The following is a 25,652-nucleotide window of genomic DNA, read 5'->3' on the forward strand; positions in this document are numbered from 1 at the left end:
CAGAGGTCAGACCCACAAAGTAGAACATCACTTTTTCCCAAAAGGGACATTGTGGTGTGATATAGAACTTGGAATTAGGAGTGACCTGGATTTGATTCCCACCTCTGGCATTTGCCAATTGTGGGACCTTGGGCAAATTATACATAAAACCTCTGAGACATTTCTCATTGGTAAAACCATCATATTTGTAAGATCATAGTATCTACCTTACACAATTGTTGTAGGGATGGTATGAGATAAGATTTTGCAGACTGGTGAGACTATTCATCTATTTCTAAGACCTTAAATTGCAGTCCTAAGAGGCACCAGAAGGCAGTCTAATTCTATAGAGGCAACACACTTTTTGAAACCAATGATCCCCATGTGGCACTCACACTGGGTCAGTATTTCCTCATTTCCCCCTTTTAAATATTCGTAGCCCCCACCATCAGCTATGGTCAATTTGATTTAGTAGCCTGAGTTCAGGAAATGTTAGGGTGCTAAGAAACATATCTTTCACTAACTAGTTAAAAACCAAAGTGAAGCCTAGATCAAGTTCCCAGAAGGCTCTATTAGACAGCAGATTAATGTGGATTAATGAGAGAATCATGGCTCAATATTAGCAAAAGACCAGGGTTAAAAATAAATGTGTACATCTCAAAGGAATAAGAACTTCTCAGTTAGCAGTGATATAAAGTACTGGACTTTAAAAAATATGTTACTCTTGTACCCCATTTCCCTATCTTGTCAATGTCACTATATTTTGTAACAGTATATAAATATCCTGGAGAAAAGGCCAAGGAGTATATTTAAACTGATGACTTCCATGAAAAAATAAAAGTCAAATAAGAGTCATACTTTCCCCTAATTAATTGTAAAATAAACCAATTTTCAGTAGGAAGGAGCTTTCCTCTTTCATGAGCTGTCTGCTTGGGTTTACCAAAAGGAAAAAAGACTAGAATCACGGAATCTTAATACTAGAAGAGACCTAAGAGATTAGCTAATATTTCAATTCCCTCATTTTACAGATGAGGAAAAGAAGGTCCACAGAGATTGTGTCCTGTCCAAGGTCATATACCTAACCAGGGGCACCGTCAGGCCTAGAACCTTTATCTCTTGCCTTCTAGCTTGTAAAAGACAGCCAAGAGGTAGAATGGATTCTTTTGATTCTGTTAGACGGTAATAGTCATCACTTGTTAGCCATCATTTGTACAGTGGATTTGCCGCCTTTTTGTCTCTCACTTCAATCCCACTATCACCTGATTAAAAATATTAGAGTCTATTCTGGGTCTAGCTTTAGGTAAAATCATGAGGTGGAAGTTTATATTTAGTGCCCTTTACCCCTTAATATCAGAATTGCCCCTCCATTCCTCAACTACTCCAGTTATACAGCTTCTACTCCAGAACCTGGACTATGGCATCTGGATGTCCAGCTGTAATAGTCCACCCCTTGTTTGTGAGATACTCGCAAGATATTCAGCAGGCATTTGGTAATGAAGGGTTGCATCTTAGGAGATGAAGGCTGGCTAAGTACATTTGGGAACAATCTACACAGAGCTAATAATTGAATCGATGAGAACGGATGAGATCACTAAAAAATTGTATTAGTGAGAGAAAGGAAAGCAAAAGGCAGAATCCTGGGATAGACCCATGCAATGGGGATGAAATATAGTAAAAGAGATTGAAAAGAAAGTGTCAGAACAGTAGGAGGAGAATCAGGAGAGAGGAAAACATAAAGAAGAGAGAGTATCCAAGAAGAAGGGTGATTGGCAGTGAACCAAGATCTCAAAGCATGAGTAATGAGGAGAGACCATTGGATCTGGCAATTAAGAAATCATCACGAGTCTTGGATGGAAGACATTCAATGGAGCAGTGGGATTGGAAGCCAAACTGCTGGGGCAGAAAAGTGAGTGGGAGGAGAGGAGGTGAATACGAGTACAGATAGCTCTGTAGAGCTATCAATCACAGATTTTTCTGCTACTTACAACATGCCTCAATGTCCCCTTCTTTTTTTAAACTTTTAGGCAGAAAAGTCAGTGTCTAAAAGAAAGATAAAATATTAGAAAGACAGAGGAAATTTTAGAAGGGAAAAGGTCCCTCCCTAACATGATCCTCCCATACCTCCCTTTCCCTATTCTATGGACTTCTGATTTAAATATATATTGATATACATATATGAATATATCCATATACACATATACATATATCTGAGTATTTATTTACCTATAAATATATCTACATATCTACATTTCTCTCTCTTTATACATACACACATACTCTTTCAGAACCAGAGTCTCTCTGACTTCCTAAGAAATATTTTCTAATCAGATAAATTAATTATATTAATGTACAAATGAGAGAAGGCTATAGGAATCTCCTCATAACTCTTCTTTCAGTTCCTAGAACATTTTAAAGCATAATTTATAACATAATAACAAGATACTTGTGGAGATGAATAAATATATGGTCTTTTAGTTATATATTTTCCTGTGTAAATAAAATGGAATAATTAAGTTGTATATTAACCAGATGAAGTTGGTATAAAATTTTTCTACCATCAAAGAAATATTTAATTTAATTCAACAAGCATTGATTGAGTATCCACTATATGCCAGGCACTGTGCTAGGTGCTATCTACGTATGTGACGTATTTATTTTGTTGTTATTCAGTCATTTTCAGTCATGTCTGATTCTTTGTGACCCCTTTAGGGGTTTTCTTGGCAAAGATGCTGGAGTGGTTTTCTATTTCCTTCTCCAGCTCATTATACAGATAAGGAATGACGCGAACAGAGTTAAATGACTTGCCCAGGGTCATACAACTAGTAAATATCTGAGGCTGGATTTGAACTCAGGTCTTCCTGACTCTAGAGTCAGCACTGTGCCACCCAGTTGCCCTAATATTTGTTTTAAGGCTCTTTAAAAAGTTACGTTCTAAGACTATTACCCCCAAATGATTTTTTTTCCTCTTGAAGGATTGTCAATGGTTGTGAGGTTATTCTTAAGGTTCCTTAGAGTTCTAAGATTATTTGTTTTTTGCAAAATTAATAGGATCCCATTATCTTAAGTCAAAGCAGTGGTGCTGGTGATGGTGGGGAACACTGGGTTCCATCAATGCCATTCAAAAAATACTAACAAGCAATAGTGTGATGACAACAGATACAGCAACTAGTAGTGAGAAATTTTTCCTGCCCCATATATATGTTGGAATAGCCATCTTGACACAGGTAAGAAGGGGCAGGGACCCATATAGCACTAAGAACTGGTTGTCTTTAATACCCGTCTCTTTCCTCTATCCTAGATTCACCTTGTCAAGACATGCCATGGCAGGACTGCTATGACTTTGTGATTAACATCCCTTTACCCACATCTGGTTCCTTTGCAATAATTTAAGGCTAGTACCTTTTGTTTCATTAACACCATAGTTTTTAGATGGCATAAAATATTCCTTTTTGGTGGTGAGCATCGTATCAGAAATGAAAAAGAAAGAAAAGAGCAGTTAAATATTAGGACTTCAAGAGGGTTAGTAGTATCAATTTGTCTAGAAAAAGTTATTCTTTTCTTAAACCATCCTTTCTTTGGTAGCACATACCTTTTAGCACTTTCAGAAATCTAAATACAGATTGGTTTGTAAAGGTCTGTAGCATCTCTAGCTCAATCCCCAGGTACTGGTCTTGTCTCTGTACCCAAGCAAAAATGTTTCAACTATGAGATGCTCTTTCTGTTCTGGGAAAGTCCTCTTGCCTCAAGCAGTCAAGGTTATAAACTAGTCCCCTTTCACATTACAGAGAAGCTGCAGTATTCAGTAAAGGGATCCAGAGGAAATGTTGAATTTACAGTACTACAGAATGAAAAAAGAAAACCACAAGGAAAATGTTTTGAAGAAAAGTCAGATATTTAGGCATCTGGACTAACTATGAAAAGAAAACCAAATTGTCCCTTCCTTTGACCAAGGGGAACTTAAGTATGATGGGCTAGTCAACCACATCTAATTTATGATGATATTTTGGTAAAAGCAAAATATTTACATCAGCATTCCAAGGATCTGCTATTTCATCCATGTGGGTACTCACTCCTCTCACACAGACAACTGCTCCTCCACACTTTATCAGGAAGTCTTTGTAAATGACTATGGCCAAGAAGGAAAATTCTTCATTTGCTGACCACACTTCTGGCTATGAACCTCTCCAAACTTAGCTAAGTTAGCCTGGGGTAGTTAAATATACAGTCCTCCTATTAGTTAGTGAATAGGAAGTTGCCTGAGACTCAGAGATTAAATGATTTGCTTAGGGTCCTCCAGGTAGGAAATATCAGGGGATAAGATTATTATGAATACTCAAACTAATAAAGGGCATATGAAGGAAGATACTATCTGCATCCAGAGAAATAACTGATATAGAAGTAGATATAGAATTTTACATACATACATATGTGTGTGTGTGTATATGTATGTGTGTGTGTATAGTATGTGCATGTGTGTGTATCTTTTGTGTCTAATGGTAGCTATCTTTAGGGTGGGGGGTAAGAAGAGAAGAAAAAAAAGGAAAAATTGATAATTTTATTATATATTTAGAAGGAATAGCAAGTTGTACATAATAATTTGAAATTTCATGTGCAATCATTTTTTTACTAAAATATATTATGGAAATGCTTGTTTTAGTCCATAAATTAATAATAAAATAAATTTAAACTTAGGTTTTTGTTGTTGTTATCCCCCCCCCTTTTTTTTTTTAAATTTCCAGGGTCTACCACATAAGGCAACATGAAATAAACTGAGAGCTGTCACTAAAGACTTGAGTTCAAGTTCTGCTTATGATGCATACTGGCTCTGTTACCTGGGCAAGTGACCTACTCTCTCAATGCCCTAGGCAACGCCTAAGGCTCTCTTTTGTAGAGGAGTTGCCTTCTTGCATTGGTAAAAGAAATTTCCTCACCTTGGATTTGCCCCTTCCAATGAAATCCAAATCTAGTCTTTATCTCCAGTACCTAGCAGGGTGCTGGGCAAATAATAAGTGATTATTGATTTACTCATGACTCCATCAATTCTTCTAGGGTGCCTCAGACACAAGTCATCTGAATATTCCAAGTTTGTCTGTGAAGATAGAGCACAGTGCTCCATTTACTAGGCAGGACTCTGGCTAAGGGGCTTAGGGACTTACCCAGACATGATATACAGTTCTCCCTTCCACATCATGACTTTCCCCATCAATACATTATGGGTCAGCATAAGAAATTAAATGGGATTTATGGGGTGGGGAATTTGGAAGCTGCAGATTACACTACACAGAAAAAGTTTAGAAACTCAGGAATGCATAAAATATATGTATAGTATTGTAGAATATCAACCCAAATTTCACAATAAAGTACTATAAGCACCCCATAAAAGAAAAAAAATTCAGACTCTTCTCTGCTATGAAGGGAAGACCAAAAATTTTTTTGTGGATTTTCTAGATCAAAGGGGCACTGTGCTCCTAACCACCCCCTAACCCCTTGCCATGGGGGAGGGATAACTGTAGTGAAGACTTTCACCTACAGTTTCCTCTTGAACTTACATTCCAAGGCTCACTTCCCAGACTCTCTGCATTAGATAAAGGGGATTTATCATAATCAAAAATTTACAGGTTTGTCTACTTCCCTTCCATTTTACTAAAACCACCCAGAATTTGAAAGGAAGAGGAGAAATTTCTGAGATGATTAGAAATTCTTAGTGAGATATCAATATTTTCAATATTTTAATTTTTCAAGCTAGACTGATTTTTTGGAGAACATGTCTTGTCTGAGGAGTCCAAGGCAGTGGTAACGTTCTCAAACCAGTTCCGCCCACCACTAGCTAGAAATATGTGAACTGAATTTTATGCAATGTTAAATTCCCCAGTCTGGAACTTCATTGACTTTGTGTGATTAATACAAATATATAGTTTATATTAGGATTATTTCCTTGGTCTAAGACTCAGAGTTTCAGGCTGACTAAGTGCCTGTGCATGTAGTATTTGGATCACTTGATGTTTGCTTCCCAATTGCTGTGGTTTGTACAATTTTTTAAATTAAAAAAAAATTCATGATATCTATGAGTAAGTTTCCTCAGCTAAAGAATATCACCGTAAGAAAGCTTGAGGAAGAATCAGTTTACCATTGTGTACTCCTAGTTAGAGGCCCACTGGATAGAGCTCTGGTCTTAGACTTAGGAAGTCCGCAGTTCAAATCCTTAGACATTTACTAGATGTGAGATTCAGGGCAAGTCATTTAACCTCTGTCTGCCTCATCTTCTTCAAATATAAAATGGGGTTAATGACAGTACCTACCTCACAGGGTAGTGGGTATTCTACTCCAGAATATATTTCCTATCATCCCATTTCTGCCTCATTTTTGCTAAGCCCCAACCATTTTGCCAGAACCTTGCTGCTTTCTTCATTCAAGAGCCTTCTGAATGTACAACCTCCATGAATGTTTCCTTGTCTAATGTAGGGCTTTATTTATCCTCCACCTGAATATAATATAAATATTTAACTTTTCTTTTACCTGACTTAAAAAATACATGTTTATCCTCTATGCAGTCCTTGTTTAGTTCCTGTTTGTGTGTTCTCTTCATGTACATATAATGATTTCCTGTCTTAGAGGATAGGGATGATTGCTAATGAATTCCTTAAGAAAAGAGCTCAGCACAACACTCAAAAATGCTTTTAAAAATTGATTATTGGGCAGTCTATACTTACATTCACAAAAATAACTTCAGAGTTTAACCTTCCTGAAAAAATGTAGGTACTTGAACAACTGGAAGTAGAGACTAAAAATAGGACTGAGGGGAACAGAGGAAGAAACATGGGGCTTCCTCTACCTCAAGATCGATTTGGGGTTTGTGTAGTAAGGGGAGGGCATGACAAAATATCAGAAAAGTTTACATAAGTCAAGCTTATAAATCTCCTACCTATCCTTTTTAAGAAGCAGATTCATTCCTCATTATTAATTAATTTCTAATTAATCCCTGTAGATTGGTAATCAGATGATTCCAATATACAGTACTCTCTCTCACCCCTCAGTCTTTTTGAAGATATATTTGAAACACACACAATTTAAAAAATTGGTGTTGGGAACTCCCAATGTGGAAACTCACTTTGCCATACATATGCAACTCGTATAATTGAAGGGGGTAGCTTGGGGGCATAGAGAAATTCAGAGACTTGCTTATGATCACAAATATTATATGTGTCAGAGGAAGGGCCTGAATCCATTTTTCCTGATTTCAAAGTTGGCCTTCAATGGACTATACTGTGTAAGGACACTTTCCCATACAAATAGCACCTTATTTTACATAATTATTTATTTGTTAATTGCTTAATGCACATATGTAATATGTCTACAACTAGACCAGAAAAGACTTTTTGTTCAGAGAGATGATGTCACATAATTTTTTTGTGGCCAATGGATTGAATACTGGACGTGGAGTTAGGAAGACCTGAGTTCCAGTCCTGCTTCAGACACTTAGTTTGTGTGACCTGGTTAAGTTATTTGACCTCTTTCAGCCTCAGTTTCCTCATCTGTAAAATCAGGACAAAAATAGCACCTACAACATAGAATTGTTGTGAGGATCAAAGGTGCTTTGTAAACTTTAAAGTGCTCTACAAATCATCCTTATACCTTTCATAATACAACAGATTGATTATAGCCATTGTCTATAGTGTTGACATGATCCCATTTGACACCAAAATCAGACTATTTTTAAGAATCACTTGTTCAGATTATTTAATCATCACTTTTCTTCAATCATCTGAAATATAAGTAATATGAAATCGTTGAGAAGAGATCCCTTTTTCAACTAATTATTCAAAAAATCCCAAGAGTAATCACCATTGGAACATTTATCAAAAGTTCATCCAGAAGTTCTTCATCATTTCAATAGTTTTTAATTAAGTGGCAATTCTAAATCAGATCGAAGAAATCACATCCAATACACCATAATCACTGATATTTATTGCTTACCATCGCAGATGCAACGCGACTGATTTTCACTGGGTTACCCCGTCCAGAGAGATCCATTTGTGCTTTGTCCATTACGAATAGGCAAGCATCCAAGATGCCATTTTCAAACTATTGCAGTAAGAAAGAAAAAAATTTAAACTGCTTAATATCAATTCGGCACAGCAAATGTTCTTTGCCTAAAAATAGATGAAGTAAAACTGTATTTTAGTCCAATGTTTGGAAACCTAGATTTTTAAAAAATATATTAATCACCCACATTTAGTGAGAAATGCTCTGATGAAAGGGAGCAAAATATTCTTATTTTCAAGGCAATTTTAGGGGACTGAATATGAAAGGTGATAATTATATTTCTAAATAAATAGTATATTCAATCCCACAAATATCAAGTACCTACTACATTTAAGATACTGGACATAAAGCTTAACATACCTAAAAAAACCCCAACATACTAAGCCACAACTACTAAGATAACCACAAAAGTGCTCATTCATTTAATGAACATAAAACTTAAGTCTTTCTGAAAATGACCTATTCATTTCTGAAGACTCTTCAAACTCGTCTGTTAGAATGCCCAAGGCTAAACAGTGAATGATTTACTAAAGTCCCTAAGCCTCAGAAACAACAGGAGTCCTTGTGAGTTTTAAAAATAAACTGCCTCTTAGGTATATCACTCTGAAGAATTCCTGGCTTATTCAGATTGTATTCTGAAATAATGAGTGAGCTTAGCTGGAGAATGAAAGTCTAAGGCTTCTACTCTTCTGAGACAAGAATGGGTCCCAGCATCAACAGAACGACAGATAGGTCTACATAGGGTAGAATTTACCCTATTTGCAACTACAATAATACAATTCAATCTGTTTAGGACAAATTATTTAGTCACAGAAAGCGCCAGAATCATTTATAATGATTAGAGGCAATCATTAATACCATTATAGTCAGCTATCGTGTATACTGTAGGATAGACCAAGAGTGGAGTGAGAAGATCTTAGCTCAAATCCTGACTCTGTCCCTTTCTATCTGTATGACCTTATGCAAATCACTAATCTCTAGGGACCTTTCCTTGTCAAAAAAAGAAAGGACTTGTTTTAGATGACCCCCTAATATCCTGTCCATCTGTGAATCCTATGGCTTACCTACAAGCGGTAATGCATGCATATCTTCTGAATGGGTGGAAAATAGCTTTGCTCAAGAAACAAAATCTTCTGTGACTATTTAGTCCATAGTGACCATAGCTTGAGAGCAGCAAGGGATCTTAGATGCCATCTAATCCAACTTCCTCATTTTATAGATGAGAAAACTGAGGCATAAGGATATTAAATGACTTTCTCCAAGTTATACAGCTATAAGAAGTAAAATCTGAATCCAGGTAATCTGACTTCATTGCTTTTTCCAATGTATCTTTTTTTAAATTGATTTTCATTGATTATGAATTTCTATAGATACTTGAGAAAGTGAATTTGTCTTCCCCAGTTTCTTAAAAACCAGTTTCCAATATCAGCTATTGTTAATGGCAAAAATTCTTGATACTAACAAAAGACAAAGGCTTCTGGGTACCAGAAGCATGGATCCATAGACTAATAGCTCATAAGTTTCACTATTCATCAGTCATTTCCCATGCAAAATGAAATCCAACTAGGACTTTATCAACCAGCATTGAGAACTTGTCTAATGGTGGTAAATCAATTGTTATTGGTTCTGTCTTCTATCCTCAGGCCTTGGTAAGCTGAAGAAAATTACTTTGGCGGGGGGGGGGGGGGGGGGGGGGGGGGGGGTTGCTGTATGATTCCACAGGCAGAATGCACAAGCAGAACTTTGTAGCAGAAACCCTGAAAGACTGCCTCACCTACAATTTCTGACATTCTTTTCTCAGCTATTCTTTTTTAGGTTTGTATGTCTCCCTGTGGGTCTGGGTCAGAACAAAATGTATCTTGGAAATTCCATTCAACATACATTTATCATGACCTACTATGACCAAACATGGTGCTCAGTGATGGGGACATAAGACACGAGTGCCATTGCATTACTGGGAACCAAAATGATGTTTTGTGGAGAGGGAAGAAGACATTGTTTATCTCTATCTGGCTGGAGAAGGAAAGTCATAAGACCAGGCTCAGCTGGAAAAGTTGCTGGAGATCGCAGTTAATACTGTTAATTGATTCCACACTAGACTAATTAGGCTTTTGTTTGTTTGCTCGTTTGTTTTTAAAGCATGGGTATTAGATTTCATCATCTCTAAAATTATGGCAAAACATAGAAAAAATAAAATCATACCCTTTCTTCAACTGATCATTGTACCCATGGGTCTTTGGTTATATTTCCTATAACGTTATTTTCTTCCTTGCGATGACCTTAAGTTTAGTTGTTGTTGCCGTTTTGAGAAATAGTCATTTGGGATTGACCTTGGGACATAGCTCAGAACTGAGATCATATTAGAAGCTATGATTAGAGTCATTTTCCATGGGACTACCACAAAGCTCTTTTTAAGGCGAGGTTCTCAATGACCTCATGTGTCCAGGCTGTACTACTACAATAATTCATAATTATACAGTGCTTGCCTTCCAATGAAGGTTGCAGCTCAAAGTGTGATTCATGAATCTCAGTTAATCTTCAAATCCTCTGGTGAAAGAAGCAGTTGGTAATTACTCTCCTTTACATTATTTTATTGAAGGTAGATAGAGAGGCAGGCAGACACACAGATAGATAGACAGAACATTTAGTAAACAATTAGTATGTACCAGTATGTGCTAAGCACTAGTGATACAAATACAAGTAAGCAGTAAAGAGATTTACTTTCTAATGGGGGAAGACAACACATAGTAGGGAACTAGAAAACAGGAGTTTGTGGCAAGGGAAAGAAGGGAGAGTCTAGGAGAGGTAGAGTAGAACACATCTAGGGTCCTTCCTACAATGGTGGTCCCAAGGAAGGAGTTACCAACAAAGAGAAGAGGGTTCCAGGTAAAGGAAAGGAAGAGGATTCCAGAGTGCTGATAGGCCAGGGTCCATGAAAAATTAATGACAAACCCCCAAAATAACCCAAATACCCCAATTCATCCAGAGCAATGACCATTATAGGTCATGTTAGCAATTCAAGTCCCAAGCATTCTCAGTGGGGATAAAGCACTTAGGACCCACTGCTACCTAGTCAGAATCACTAGAGGGAGAAAGTTGTTGTGTTCGTCCTTCATTGGTGAAGAAGTCCATGTCATCAGAGAAATGATGACATGACTTGCAATTGACTTTGTTTTGAGTGAGGGAGGGCTGTGCATGTCACCAGCCTTACTTCTCCTCCAGAACCATCTGAATCCAGTGATCAGATATTCATCAGGATGACTGTAGTATCACCTTCATTTAGAGGAAAACTTGAGGAATAAGGGACATAGCTAAGAGTGAGGCAAAATGGAGGAGTAAAGAGAGAGAAGAAAAGAAAAGGCCTACTGGGATAGGGTGTCACCAGAAATTACTAGCAAGATTACTTGAAGAGACTGCATGGGACCAAGTTGTGTCTCTCTGGTTATTAAATAATCATAAGCCCAGCAAAGACTGCCTGGGGTCTGTGTCTATCTATTATCTTCACAGAGGTGTATATATACACACAGGGTATCTCACAGTTGCTCAGTCCCTATTCCCCTTGCCCATGGCCTTCTTCTGTCACTCATCACTTTTGCCAGTGTAAGGAAGGAGACTTCTCTTTACATCCAGCCATCAAGCTAGTGTCAAAGCTCAGAGATTAATCAATGAAAGTGCATTTGCCCTGTACTCCTGTCACTTATACTTTATTTTTCATTTATTCAGATGCTTCTGTCTCTGATCTTAGCCTGACTGTGTGAGTAATTGATGCTTAATCCTTCCTTAAGGAACCAATTAATGTACCAGTGAAGCATGAGCCCTCAAACATAAGATGCAGGAGTGTATTACTATAGTAGTTTATCAAGTGTACAAGTGAGTCAGTGGAGCCATCTACTTCATAGCACAGCCTCCAGTTGAAAAGTAAAAGAGAAAACAAAACAGTCAAACAATAGGCTGTTTGGCTTCTTCGTCACTCACATTTTATCTGACTAAGCTTTTTGTATGAACAGATTGACTCAATTAGTTGTTACTATTGTTGTTTCCATATCATATAAACAGAAAATTATTTTCATCATACAGATAGGAGCTCCTTTCTACAGATAACATTGTCTGGGTTGCTTCAAGTCCTAGAACAATGCAGAGCATCCTGGAAGAGATCAGTAGCCATTCAAAAGTGTTTGCCCTTACTATCCAAATAAGAAAGACCAAGTGGATGAAAAATATCCACTTCCAAGCATAGAATGTCCAGTTGGACGGACAATCTTTAGAATTTTTCTATTAGTACCCAGGTTTGGGATGGACATAGCATTGTACAGTACAAATGGACATCGAATTTGGGCCCAGAATGAAGCCCAAGGAGAAGAATGATCTAGATTCTTTTCAGGAAGTTACAAAACGTCTCTAATGACCTCAAGTTCCTCCCAGAAAGTAAAGCTCATCTTTTTAATGGCATCATTCTACTGTCTTTATTGTACATCTTCAATACATGTAACACAACTTTCTTGGAGGAATTAAAAATATCTAGCAAATAAAAGGCAATGGAGGGGCACATGGTGGGAGTGAGCACCTACAACATATACCCAATGGGGCACTTTGAATAAGAACAAGATTCAAAGATATCATCAAGAAAAATTTTACAGGAATGAAGATGGGTTAATCATGGGGTGTGGACCAGAGTTGAGAAGTGAACTTCTCAAGTGCTCCCTGGGTATTTCTGTGATGCTAAGAGAAAGCAAGGTAGACCTCGAGCATGTTGGATAGACTCAGCATGGTGAATGTGGGGCAGGCCTGGATAGGATGGGAGTCATACAAAATGGGTAGGCATTGATGGCTTGTGAGCTATAAGGAAGGAAGGAAGGAAACTTCCAAATGAATGAGTCACAGATCTGTTTGAGTAACTAAAACTACCTAACATAGGTGATACCTGGATTTCATGTGGGATATATGATGATCTTTCAAGATACTCTTATTGATAGATGGAAGAATGTGAGTTAGATGATAATACTTTCAGGAAAGTTCAGTTTGGGGTAAACACCCATATCCAAAGAGTGGACCAATGTCAATCACTAAAGCCTTAGTGTAGGGCTCTGCCCTTGTTTTGCTTCTAAATGAAATGCCTACCAATAACATGAATGAAGGCATGTTCATAATTTAATGATGAAATTTAAAAGAGATAAATTTAAAATTCATCACTGGAATAAAAAAAAAAACCATACGGAATTAGAAACATATTTGACAAAAGACCTATGATTTTAGTTGATTGCAAACTTAATTAGGGAACAGAGTAATGTAATTGCAAAAAACAAAAATGCTATATTAATGTATGTTTTAATGCAGACTTAGGGGTTTTAAGTTTCCCTTAGGCATCTTCATTTAGAAGGATGGAGAAAGAGGCAGAACCAAGATGGTAGAGTAACAACAAGGATTTTCTAGAGTGCTCCTGCCAAGCCCAGTCAAATACTTGTAAAAAATGGCTCTACACAAATTCTGGAGCTGCAGAACCCATAGGATGACTGAGTGAAGCAAATTTCTAGACCAAGACAGTCTGGAAAGTCACCATGAAGGGTCTATCACACCATGCTGGGGGCAGAGCACTGTCCAGTGTGGACCACCTGTGCTGCACAGAGGGGACTTGAGAAGGCCTTGGGGAGACTGAATCTCTCCTACCTGTGGTGGTTTCCAGACTTCAGGACCCAAAAATGCTGAGGATAAATTGGAAGGTCAATGGGAAAAGCCTATGCAAGAAAGTGGAGTGGTCTGACCCCAGCCCCAAGGCAGCAGCAGGGGCAGCTGCAGCCACTGTTTCTGGAGCTCTAGGCCCACAGATTGAGGAGGGATCGAGTGGCTAACAGTACACCGCCCATCCCCACTGGAAGCAGAGATCTACCATGACAAACAGCTCAAAAGATTGGGGAAATGAGCAAAAACCAGAAAAAGAATCAGACTATAGAATCTTACTTTGGTGACAAGGAAGATGAAAGCATGCAAACAGAAGAAAACAAAGTCAAAGCTCCTCCATTCAAAGCCTCTAAAAAAAATATGAATTGGTCTCGGGTCATGGAAGAGCTCGAAAGGGATTTTGAAAATCAAGTAATAGATGTAGAGGAAAAATTAGGAAGAAAAATGAGAGTGATGCAAGAAAATCATGAAAAATGAGTCAACTGCTTGATAAAGGAGACCTCAAAAATGCTGAAGAAAATGACAGTTTGAAAAACAGACTAACCCAAATGGCAAAAGAGATCCAAAAAGTCAATGAGGAGAAGAATGCCCTAAAAAGCAGAATTGGCCAGATGAGAAAGGAGATCCAAATGTTGACTGAAGGAAATAATTCTTTAAAGATTAGAATTGAGCAGATGGAAGCTAATGACTTTATGAAAAATAAAGAACTATAAAACAAAACCAAGGGAATGAAAAAATAGCAGACAATATGAAATATCTCATTGGAAAAACAACTGACCTGGAAAATAGATCCAGGAGAGACAATTTAAAAATTATAGGACTACCTGAAAGCTATGATCAAAAAAGGAGCCTAGACATCATCTTTCATGAAATTATCAAGGAAAACTGCCCTGATATTCTAGAACCAGAGGGTAAAATAAATATTGAAAGAGTCTACCAATCACCTCCTGAAAGACATTCCAAAAAGAAAAACTCCTAGGAATATTGTAGCCAAATTCCAGAGTTCTCAAGTCAAGGAGAAAATATTGCAAACAGCCAGAAAGAAACAATTCAAGTATTGTGGAAATACAGTCAGGAAAACACAAGATCTAGCAGCTTTTACATTAAGGGATCCAAGGACTTGGAATATGATATTCCAGAAGTCAAGGGAGGTAGGATTAAAATCAAGAATCACCTATCCAGCAAAACTAAGTATAATACTTTAGGGAAAAAATGATAATTTAATGAAATAGAGGACTTTCAAGCATTCCTGATGAAAAGATCAGAGCTGAATAGAAAATTTGACTGTCAAACACAAGAATGAAGAGAAACATGAAAAGGTAAACGGGAAAGAGAAACCATAAAGGACTCACTAAAGTTGAACAGTTTATATTCCTACATCAGAAAATAATATTGGTAACTCTTGAGATCTTTCTCAATATTAGGGTGGTTGGAGGGATTATCTACATGTAGAGAAAGGGCACAGGGTGAGTTGAATAGGAAGGAATGATATCTAAAAAAATAAAATTAGGGGGCGAGAGAGCAATATATTGGGAGGAGAAAGGGAAAAATGAAATGAGACAAATTATCTCTCATAAAAGAGGCAATCTTTTTCAATGGAGGGGAAAAGAAAGGAGGTGAGAGGGAAAAAGTGAAGCTTACTCTCATCACATTTGGCTTAAGGAAGGAATAACATGTACACTCAATTTGGTATGAAAATCTATCTTACACTACAGGAAAGTAGGGGAAAATGGGATAAATGGGGGGTAGAGGGATGATAGAAGGGAGGGCAAATGAGAGGAGGGTGTAATTAGAAGTAAATACTTTTGGGGAGGGACATGGTCAAAAGAGAGAATAGAATAAATGGGGGGCAGAATAGGATGGAAGGAAATATAGTCTTTCACAACATGACTTTTATGGAAGTCTTTTGCATAACTACGCATGTATAAACTATATTGAATTGCTTGCCTTCTCAGTGAGGTTGGGTGGAGAGAGAGGAAGGGAGAGAAGTTGGAACTCAAAGTTTTAAAAATGAATGTCAAAAATTGTTTTTACATGCAAGTGGGAAATAAGAAATACAGGCAATGGGGTGCAGAAATCTATCTTGCCCTACAAGAAAAGAGAGAAGATGGGGATAAGGGAAGGGAGAGGTATAATAGAAGGGAGGGCAGATTTGGGGAAGGGGTAATCAGAATGCATGGCATCTTGGGGTGGGGGGAGAGGGGAGAGATGGGGAGAAAATTTGGAACTCAAAATCTTGTAGAAATGAATGTTGAAAACTAAAAATAAATAAATAAGTTTTAAAAAAAGAAAAAAATTCTGGGAAGACTTATATAAAATGATGTTGAGTGAAGTGAGCAGAGCCAGGAGAATATTATACACAATAACAACCATGGTGTGCAAGGACTGTTTTAGATAGACTTAGCTCTTCTCAGCAATGCAAAGATCTAAAACATTTCCAAAAGACTCATGATGCAAAATGCCATTCGCATCCAGAGAAAGAACTATGGAGTAAGAACACAGAATGAAGCAGATTATTTTCTCCTTTGTTATGTTACATTTTATTTTGTTTTTCTCAAGGTTTCTCCCATTTATTTTAATTCTTCTATGCAACATGACTAATATGAAAATGTGTTTAATAGGAATGCATGTGTACAATCCATGAGATTGCATACCATCTTGGAGAGGGAGGGGGAAAGGAGGGGGAGAATATCTGGAACTTATGGAAGTGACTGTTGAAAATTGTAAACAAATTAATAAATTTGGAGAAAAAAAGGAAGGGTGGGGAAGCTACTGGGGACATTACAATATATTATAAACTTGAACTTCTTGTGTTCATGGAAACACAGCTTCCAGGACAAGGGAGCTAATAAGTACCTCTGTACCAGTCACATTGGAATCAATCCAAAGGACAGTATGGTGAAGGAGTTTAAAGCCATCAGTTAAAAGACCTGAGGATATCTAGCTCAGGGAAGAGTAGACTTAAGGATAAATGAAAGGGATTATGTACGCTTGCAGGAGTCTAAGGGGGAAGAGGGATTAGATTATTCTATGTGGCTCTAGAAAAGGACAGAATTAAGGTCAATGAGCTGAATTTTTTAGGTGAAAGACTTCAGTCCAGCACAGAGAAGAGCTTCCTAACAACCAGGGATCCCTAAGAGTGGAATAGGCTGACTTGCAGGATAGTGAGTTCCCCATCACTGAAAGTATTCAAACAGAGACTGATTGACAACTTGTCAGAGAGGTTGGAGAGAGTATTCTTGGTATAGGTAAAGGATTAGACTAGACTACATTTCCACCAGCTCTTTAGGCATCAGATTTCAGGGAGGTCCATAGGGACATGTAGACTGACAACAAAAATAAGTTTAACAGTTGTGTGGAGGATGGGTGGGCATGAGGATAGTCTTCTGATTGGTCTCCTTGTCTCAGATTTCTCTCTACTCCAATCCATCCTCCAACCAACTGCCAAAATGACATTCCTTAAGGACCAAATTGACCAGGTCAGTTTTCTCCTCAGTAAATTCTAATAGTTTCTTTATTATCTCTAAGATAAAATATTAACTCCTCTCTGACTTTTAGAGCCCTTTATAAATGGGCACAAACCTATTTTGCCAGTTTGATGCATTATTCCTTTCTCATGCTCTATGACATATCTAAACTGACCTTCTATCTGTCTCTCACACACAGTATTTCATCTCCCATCCCTATGCCCTTGTGATAGCCATCTATTATGCCTGGAATGCTCTCCCTCCTCCTTTGCGTCTTATAGAATCCTTCAAGATTTACATGTTGTCTCCTTCAGTAGGATGTAAGCTCATTGAGGGTGAGAATTATTTCAATTTTTTACTTGTATACTCTGTACCTAATATAGTGTCTGGCATGTAGTAGGTACTTAATAAATGTTTGCTAATTGACTGATTCCCATAGGACACTGAACTTATTGATTATTGATAATTAAAAGAACACTGATTACATAATGTATTACCCAGAAAGCAGGATCTGAAAACAAGCCCCCAATTAGTAATGTAAGTTATCATGTATTGGATTTCCTTGATGTATCCTAGCACACTACCTTTGTCTTTTTCTGGCTAATCAGCTCATAAGACTATTTTGTTTCTGCAAAATATTCTGTCTTCATTTTCATTTCATTGTGTTTGCATTTTCAAAATTCAGTAGTACAACCTTAGTCATATACCAGCTCCTGGACATCTGTCTTCAGGATGATGTTTGCAGCTTACTGAGTTCAAAGACTTTCAAACCACTCAACATCTTTATAGGTTGAGCTTCATGGGGCATTCAAGTTAACAGTGACTCTATGCCATAGAGAGCAACACTGCTTGAAGATAGACCTTCATTACTATTCCCCCACAAACATTCACATACAGCAACGCTATTTAAAACATCACTCATGAGCACAGACATCAAAGACAAAACTATATCTCACCTTTGGAAGATGCTAGCTGTTGATTTTTAGACCTCGAGAAAAATGTTCTCACAGATGCAGCACAACTATTTATTTTTCCTCTTATTATTGCTACAAAATGTTTCCCTCTTGAAAGGTGTGTGCTCTTAGGGAAGTACACTAGAATTCATTAATTAGTTCTAATTTTCGAGGGGCAAAGGTTTCTGGGCTGAATTAATAAATGGGCTGAATTGCAATAAAAAAATAAGAAATACTCATCACTTTTAAGTGCAGATAGTTATAATTCTACTAGCTGCTAACAACACATTTCTAAGGAGAGGAATTACAGTTGCTGCTTTAATACAGGGATAATACCCATTTGTAATTAATAGCATTCATGCATAGAAACATTGTGTTAATAGCCCATAAAAACCTATGTTCTTAACTGACAATGTAGACTTTGCTAGTAATAATGACAATCCATCAATTTATGATTAATCTATGTTCTAAAATGGTTATTTTTTTACTTGAGTTGTTTGAAATTAAGTGTGTTTTATGAACAAGCATGTCCCTAAAGGAGAAACATAGGAAGATCCCTTCTTTGCAGAGGTAGAGGTCCACACATGTGCAACATTGCATTTATTATCAGACTTTTTTCCATCTATTGACTGGCTTTGATGATTTCCCCCTCTTTTTCCTCTAGTTTTTCTTTAAAAATATCATTATTTGTTATATAGTATGGCTAAGGGGGCAGGATACTGGGAGAAATTCTAATGTAAAAAACCAAAGATGTCAAAAATTTTTTTGAAAAAAAACTAAGCATATTTTGCCAAAGGACCTTCATAAAGAGTAGTTAGGTTGCCTGTCCAATAACAGTCTACTCAATCCATTAGATGTACCTGAAGTATATTGTATACTCATATAGAATAGTGGAGATCTGGTCTAGGAAACAGGCAGAAATAAAATATAGGATAGAAATATTGGATAAGATGCAGCTCAGGATTTTTAAAGGATTAAAAGAGGCCCAGAAACAATAGATAAGCTCAATTTACAACATATGGCAGGCCACAAAAAAACTGAGTGCCCCTCTCACCTCTATGGTCCCTTCTGGTTCTGTAACAAGACACAAAACATTTTTCTAATAATCCTTTCTACCAACACCTAACCTTCTTGTGTAGAAAAGAAAGAAAGCAAAAAGTCTGAAATATACCAGCTACATAGTCCAATGTATTAATAGTTAAGAAAACTGTGAGTAAGAGGAGTCATGAGTGACAGAAATAAGGGGATGATTTACAAAGCTAAGCAGAAATCAAAAGAAATACATGTATAATATTCTTAGGAGAATAGGGGAAGTACAGAGTAACAAGGACCAAGTGTGCTTGCATACCCTTACTGTGAGAAATTGGGAGCAACAAGTTTTGATGGCACCATTATATCTTTATAGTTTTAATCTTTTTCTCTTGCCTGAGTTATTCTCCACCTGGATGTCACATAGGTATCTTGTTCTCAACACATCCAAAATGGAACTCATTATTCTATTCTGCTTCTCCAAACCTATCCCCATCTTCCAAATTTATGCCATTTCTGTTAATTGCATCACCGTTTTTCCAGCTCTCCAATTCACAACCTCATAGTAATCCTTGATTGTTTACTTCTCCTTAACTTCATTATCCAATCAGTTGCCTCAACAACATCTCCTGCATCTAATCCCTCAATGCTACTGGTACTCATTCCTACCCTGTTTCAGACCCTTATCATCTTTCAATTTGATTATTGCAACAGCCTCTGAACTTCTATCTGCCTCCAGTCTCTCTGTCCTCCAATCTAACCTTCACAAAACTGTCAAACTGATATTTCTAAAACAATATCTGTCCATGTCATCCCCTCTTTCATCTCCTTGAATGACTCTTTATTGCTTGTAGGGTAAAATTTAAAATTCATTGGTAACAAAGGGAAAAAAGAATATTTTATGTAGATATGTTGAGATTTAGAGGTACTGGCACCCCAAAATGATGATGTGTAGGTTCTGCTTTGAATGAATTTGACTCAAGCCTTCTTTCAGCTAAAGACAAGGTTTATTAGAACACTGGTCAAAGTGGGCATGATTCTAAAAATCCACCACATTGACCAGACTCTTCAGGAATCTGAGCATTGATCAGACTCTTAAAAAATCTAAGCAATTTAATCAGGGGCAAGATGTACTTTATATACAGAAAGACTATGGGAAGCATCTAAGAGTAGCCAAGTAGTCTGGAGTGACTGGGAGGTAACAGAGAAGGACCTAGAAGGACTGGGTACCTCAGGGACCTAGGTCAGATGGAAGGAGTCTAGATGGTGGTCTAGGGTGGGGCCAGGTGCAGACAATGAGGGCTGGGCTGGGTTAGGTGTAACAGAGAATTGGGGAGATTGGGTGTGAGTCCACAATGAAAGGGCAGTTAATTAACTGGGAAGGGCCTGTTGCCTCTGGTGAATGCCAGGGACCTAGGCCATGTGGGAGAGTCCTGGGCTTTTCCCTTTTGGGTCCAGATTCCAAAAACATGGTCTTTTCCTTTTAAGTGTTCAGATACCATCCTCATGAAATATATGGGTTTCCTATGTAGAAGAGACATAAATGTTTGCAATACCAGACTAAATTTGAAAGAGAAATGGTAGAACAAAAGAATATTTTGAAGTCTTTCTATTATGAGAATTCAAAATAACATAAATAAAGGGGTAGAAGAAGGTAGGGGCATCTCTTTGATAACAACTCCCAAATTTCCACAAGTTGCCTTTCTTTTTTCTTTGTATCTTCTTTTTCTCTAGAACTTGCCTTTCCTCTCTACCTTGAGACAAAGCAATTTAGTACCACTTCACTTGAGCTTCTGTCTTCCCTAAAGACACACTTCCCTAGGTCATCTCAGAGAGGATATCACCAAATGAAACAGTCATAAAATCACTCCCCAGGGTCACGAGAAGGCTGTCAGTATTTTTCTTTTCAGCTTTTCTTTTGGGTATCAAATCCTTCATCTGAAGAGAAGTGTGATTCATGCTGTTCTGGTATAAGATCACAAATCTTGTAGAACCTTTCCCCATTGGCATGGCCTATGCAAACCCCAACTATAAGAATCTAGGGCCTGAGATGGCTCTTCTCCTGTGCAATGCATTTCATTTATGCAATTACTGGAAGACACTCTACAACTGGAGTATCTTTCATGGCCCTTTTTTGCATTTCTAGGCTCATTATTTAAACATGTATGGATATACTACAGCAATGAATAAAATGCAAACTAGAATTCATAGACACTATCTTGAGGTTTATGGGGTTCATAATGAGTCTTTGAAGTATTGAAATTGAAGATTTGTCTGAAGGGCAAAGGAAAGATACATGTTGAGCATTGGTGGGATGAAACACCGTGTAAATGAGAAATTTTGAAGAAGAATAAGAGCAAAGGACTTCCAAAAAGAAAGGCATAATCAAGAAATATGGGCTGGTCTTGTGGTGAGGATGAGGCATAATCAATGGACAGCCTATTGGTTATCTATGGTCCATTGCCATTCTCATGATGTTCAGAGAAACTGAGGAAGATCCCTCATACATTGGGTAGATTTCTTTGATGAATGTAAGGGATGATGAGGGTGAGGGTAAAACCAGGTATGTATGTATAGAAATCTGTACGATTGCTGGGCGTATCCACATAACTGAGATCACAAATCCGTTAGGGCATTTTAGTTTTTTCAAACAACAGATTATAATCCAACTACTCTCAAGTAGAAGAGCACAGTTTATTATTATTATTTTTTGGCCATTATAAAAGGGTCCCAAAAAGCTGAGCATTGTGGATTTAAATAAATGTTTGGGAAGGTGATGATAAAGTTCAAAATGGCTTACCTGACCATAGTTCCAGCTCCTAGTTTTCATGTCATCGAAGTTTCCATGGAAAATAATCCCAAGGTCATTCAGGACATACTCTTCCCTTTCCTTCTCATTATCCAGATACACAGCATCCTCTGAAGAAGGGTTTAAATATAATAGTAGTCATTACTAAGCAACTTTCAAATACTCCAAAGTAATGTCTCATTTTTTTAATTGAAACATGAAAAATATGATGAAAAAATGTCTCTACTTCACAGCGTCTTCTCTCATTTCCTCCTATGGAATCTGAGTCAACAGTGAGCACAATCAGCACTAAAAATCAGAAAGTAAATGAGGCATGCTGGGAAATGCTGACAAGTCCAGACTCTTCTGCATGTGCTCAGGATGGCACAATTATATCACCATGTCTCATCAAGCATTTTATGATTACCATGCACCAGCAATTTCAAAATCAGAATTCTATGAGGCAGCTCCAAATCAGCACCACAGATCAAAGAACAATTCCTACCCTATTAATGTTAATAGAAAACAGCTGAATGACAGATGACTTTTAAAATAAATCCATGGCCTAAGAAATCACACATCCATCAAAAACATCAATATTCAGAATATATAATTGCATCAATTTTGATATTCCTTCCAGCCATGCAGCTGGCAACCCCTCTGGTCTTGTCCATCCTGCAAGAGAGATTCTTGTCTTTGTCCTCTCATGAGTGCATGACAGGGGTCTAACCAAAATATCACTTTTCCTTGATACCTTAAGAATACCAGTACCTACTTGTAGAGAAGTAGATAGATGCCTACCTATTTGGCATTTACTAATCCTTGCCCTGTGACCACTCTCAGTGGTTTAGAAGGCTGTTTCATCACTCAGGGTGTCCATTTCATAGGGAACTTAGATTGTAAGGTCCTTGACATAGGGACTATCTTTTGTCTATTTTTATGTCCCCAGTGCTTGACATGTAGTATATACTTGTCATTGTTCAGTTCTTTTTCCAATCATTTCCAACTCTTCATGACCCTATTTGGAGTTTTCTTGGCAAAAGTACTGAAGTGATTTGCCATTTCTTTCTCCAACTCATTTTTACAGATGAGGAAACTGAGGCAAACAGGGTAAGCGACTTGTCCAGGGTCACATAGCTACTAAATGTCTGAGGCTAGATTTGTACTCAGGAAGATGAGTCTTCCTGACTCCAGGCCACTGCGCCACCTAACTGCCTTCAGTAGATGCTTATTTAATGTTTATTGATTGATTGAAAGGACGTTAGTTTTTTTTTCACTTTTTCCATGTGAGTGTTCATGGTCATAGCTCCTTGTGTTGACTGCCCCCTCACTCCCCAGTGGATTTGGGGCTTCTTTTCTGTGGCTATAGCCTTGAAAATACATTCCACCATTACTCTGTCTCCCCTTTTCATAGTGAGCATTCTGTAACACTCTTAGTCTAGGCTTTTTGAGCATAACAAAAATGCTTTCATTATGTCTCTGAGGATACCAGGAAGGTATGAATCTTATCTCTGAGGGTACTTTAAGAGTATAAATGAAGTATGAACTTGATTCCACGTCCATGAGTCCCCCTTGGTCTAGTTTAGAACAAATCTTACTACCCTCTCTCAGCTCTGGATTCTTCTCCCCAAGCATCTGAGACTAGATATTCTAAGTTTCTGGTTCTTTTCCCTGGTATTGCTGAAAAATCTGCCATTTAATTCCACTCTTAATTTGTTTCTTTTCCCATTACAGAGTGAGCTAAACATTTATCTGAATATTTCCTCTTTGCTGGTGGTCAGCTTCTATGAGAAAAATCTTTGATTCTTTTCCCTCCTTCGCTTTGCCTTCTTCCCAGACATCTGGCTTCCCTAAATCGAAGAATTATTTAATGAATTTTGGGAGATCTTGAGCTGTACGTTTTGTTTACCCAATAACAATTAATTCTCACAGTCATTATATACATATATATATACATATATATATATAATATATGTGTGTGTGTGTCTGTCTGTCTCTGTCTCTGTATCTCTCTCTATCTCTGTCTGCCTCTCTGTCTCTCTCTGTCTCTCTCTCTCTATATGTATATGTATATATATTTATATATTATATATATCTTTATCTCAGTACCTTCCTTTCCTTATCTCTCTCTACCATCTCATCAACAATTAAAGGTCAAATGTAGCTCTGATCCTGACAAAGTTAAGGAGATATTGTACAACCACGATATTCATAGAAATGGCAATAATGCTAGAAACCTGAAGAAAGTTTGAAGGAAAGTTTGAAGTGCCTGACACATAGTAGGTGCTTAATAAATGTTTATTGAATGACAAATAGCATTAAGATTAGATGATCACGAAAGGCCCCTTTAAGGCCTGTATCCTTTGATTATTTCTTCCCACCACTGGGCTTTGTGTTCATAAGTTCCCATCTAAGAATATGGATTCAATTTTAAAAGCCCTAAAGCTCTCATATATCTGTCAGATTACTTAAAATAGAACTGGCACTACTGATGTAAGTGCTGTAGCCACTGTATTTATAATTTAGCCATAAAGTTGTACCTTACATTGACACAGCAGGGTTTTACCCTTGCAAAAGTATTTATGACATCTTTTAAAAACTCAGGGTTCAATTACATTTCCCTGAAGCACCAAGGAACTTGTGTTCTCCAGCCAGTGCAAGAGAAAGGAGCCTGCTCCATTCCCTCCCCATGTCCCCCTTTTGATCCAGCCAAGCTTTAGGCAAATAGAAGCATCATTTGCCCAACCCCTGATGTGCTCAAAAGACCTATTTACCTTCTCTTCAATGTTACCAGTAAACGCACCAGAATAAAAGAGAATGGTAAAATGTTTCATCTCTTCTTTTCACTAGCAGCAAACTCAGGATTCCCTTTGGAGAGATATAACAGGTGGTGATCTAGTGAAAAGAGTGTGAGACTGAGAGAGTTAGGAAACCTGGGTTCTAGACCCATTTCTTCCACTAATTCACTATGGTCTTGGAATAGCACCTCCCTGGGTCTCAATTTTCTTATCTGCAAAATAAGATGATCAACCAGTTGACTTCTGTGGTCACTTACAGCTCTAAGATTCTAGTTATAACATTATAAAGTTGAATATCATAAATGACCTGTTAATCTCATTAAGGTGTGTATTCCCCTCCAGAAATGCTAATCACAACTCATCCATTCCTTCTCATCCTGTGGGGACTCTTGTTCAGGCAAACACCTGATAGAAATGATCTATCCACCATGCTGCAGGCCTATTACATGGCTATCTGTACAACTCTCTGTCCTTCTATTGGCTTTTGCTGTTTCTCTCACAGGATACCCCATTTTCTATTTCCCCAACTTTCCCAAATGGATGTCTCTCATGCTTAGAATAGTCTATTTTCTCACCTCTCTCTTCTGGTTTCCTTCAAGACCCAGCTCATATTCTACTTTCCACAGCAGGTCTCTCTCATTTCTCCCACTAAATCCTGCCCCCCACCCTTGTCATCCTGCAAAGTCTTCCCTCTGAGTTTGTTTTCCATCTTTTTTATTGTATATAACTTGTATGCATGTACATAATGCTGTCTCCCACATCAGAACAAGCTCCTTGGCCACTGCATATCTTAATACCTCTAGCACTACATAGTAAGTGCTTGCTGACTGACTTATATGATCACCCTAGCTCCTTTCCTGGTCTTATTTTTCCAGAATGGTCCCTTATACACAGAAGTGATTCTTGGTAATGTGAAAAC

General features: G+C 37.7%; 1 protein-coding gene across 2 annotated transcripts in view; it reads right to left on the reverse strand.

The window, feature by feature from the left end:
* Positions 1 to 25,652, reverse strand: part of F13A1 (coagulation factor XIII A chain) — a 192,715-nt gene that overhangs the window by 85,065 nt on the left and 81,998 nt on the right. For both annotated transcript variants that reach the window (XM_072603741.1, XM_072603742.1), the window contains exons 5-6: positions 21,948 to 22,066; positions 7,954 to 8,061 (exon numbers count right to left, since the gene is read on the reverse strand). In XM_072603741.1, coding sequence (XP_072459842.1) covers positions 7,954 to 8,061; positions 21,948 to 22,066 — 227 coding nt within the window. The remainder of the gene's footprint in view (positions 1 to 7,953; positions 8,062 to 21,947; positions 22,067 to 25,652) is intronic.

The sequence above is a fragment of the Notamacropus eugenii genome, chromosome 4, assembly GCF_028372415.1.
Source record: "Notamacropus eugenii isolate mMacEug1 chromosome 4, mMacEug1.pri_v2, whole genome shotgun sequence".
Classification (NCBI taxonomy): Eukaryota; Metazoa; Chordata; class Mammalia; order Diprotodontia; family Macropodidae; genus Notamacropus; species Notamacropus eugenii.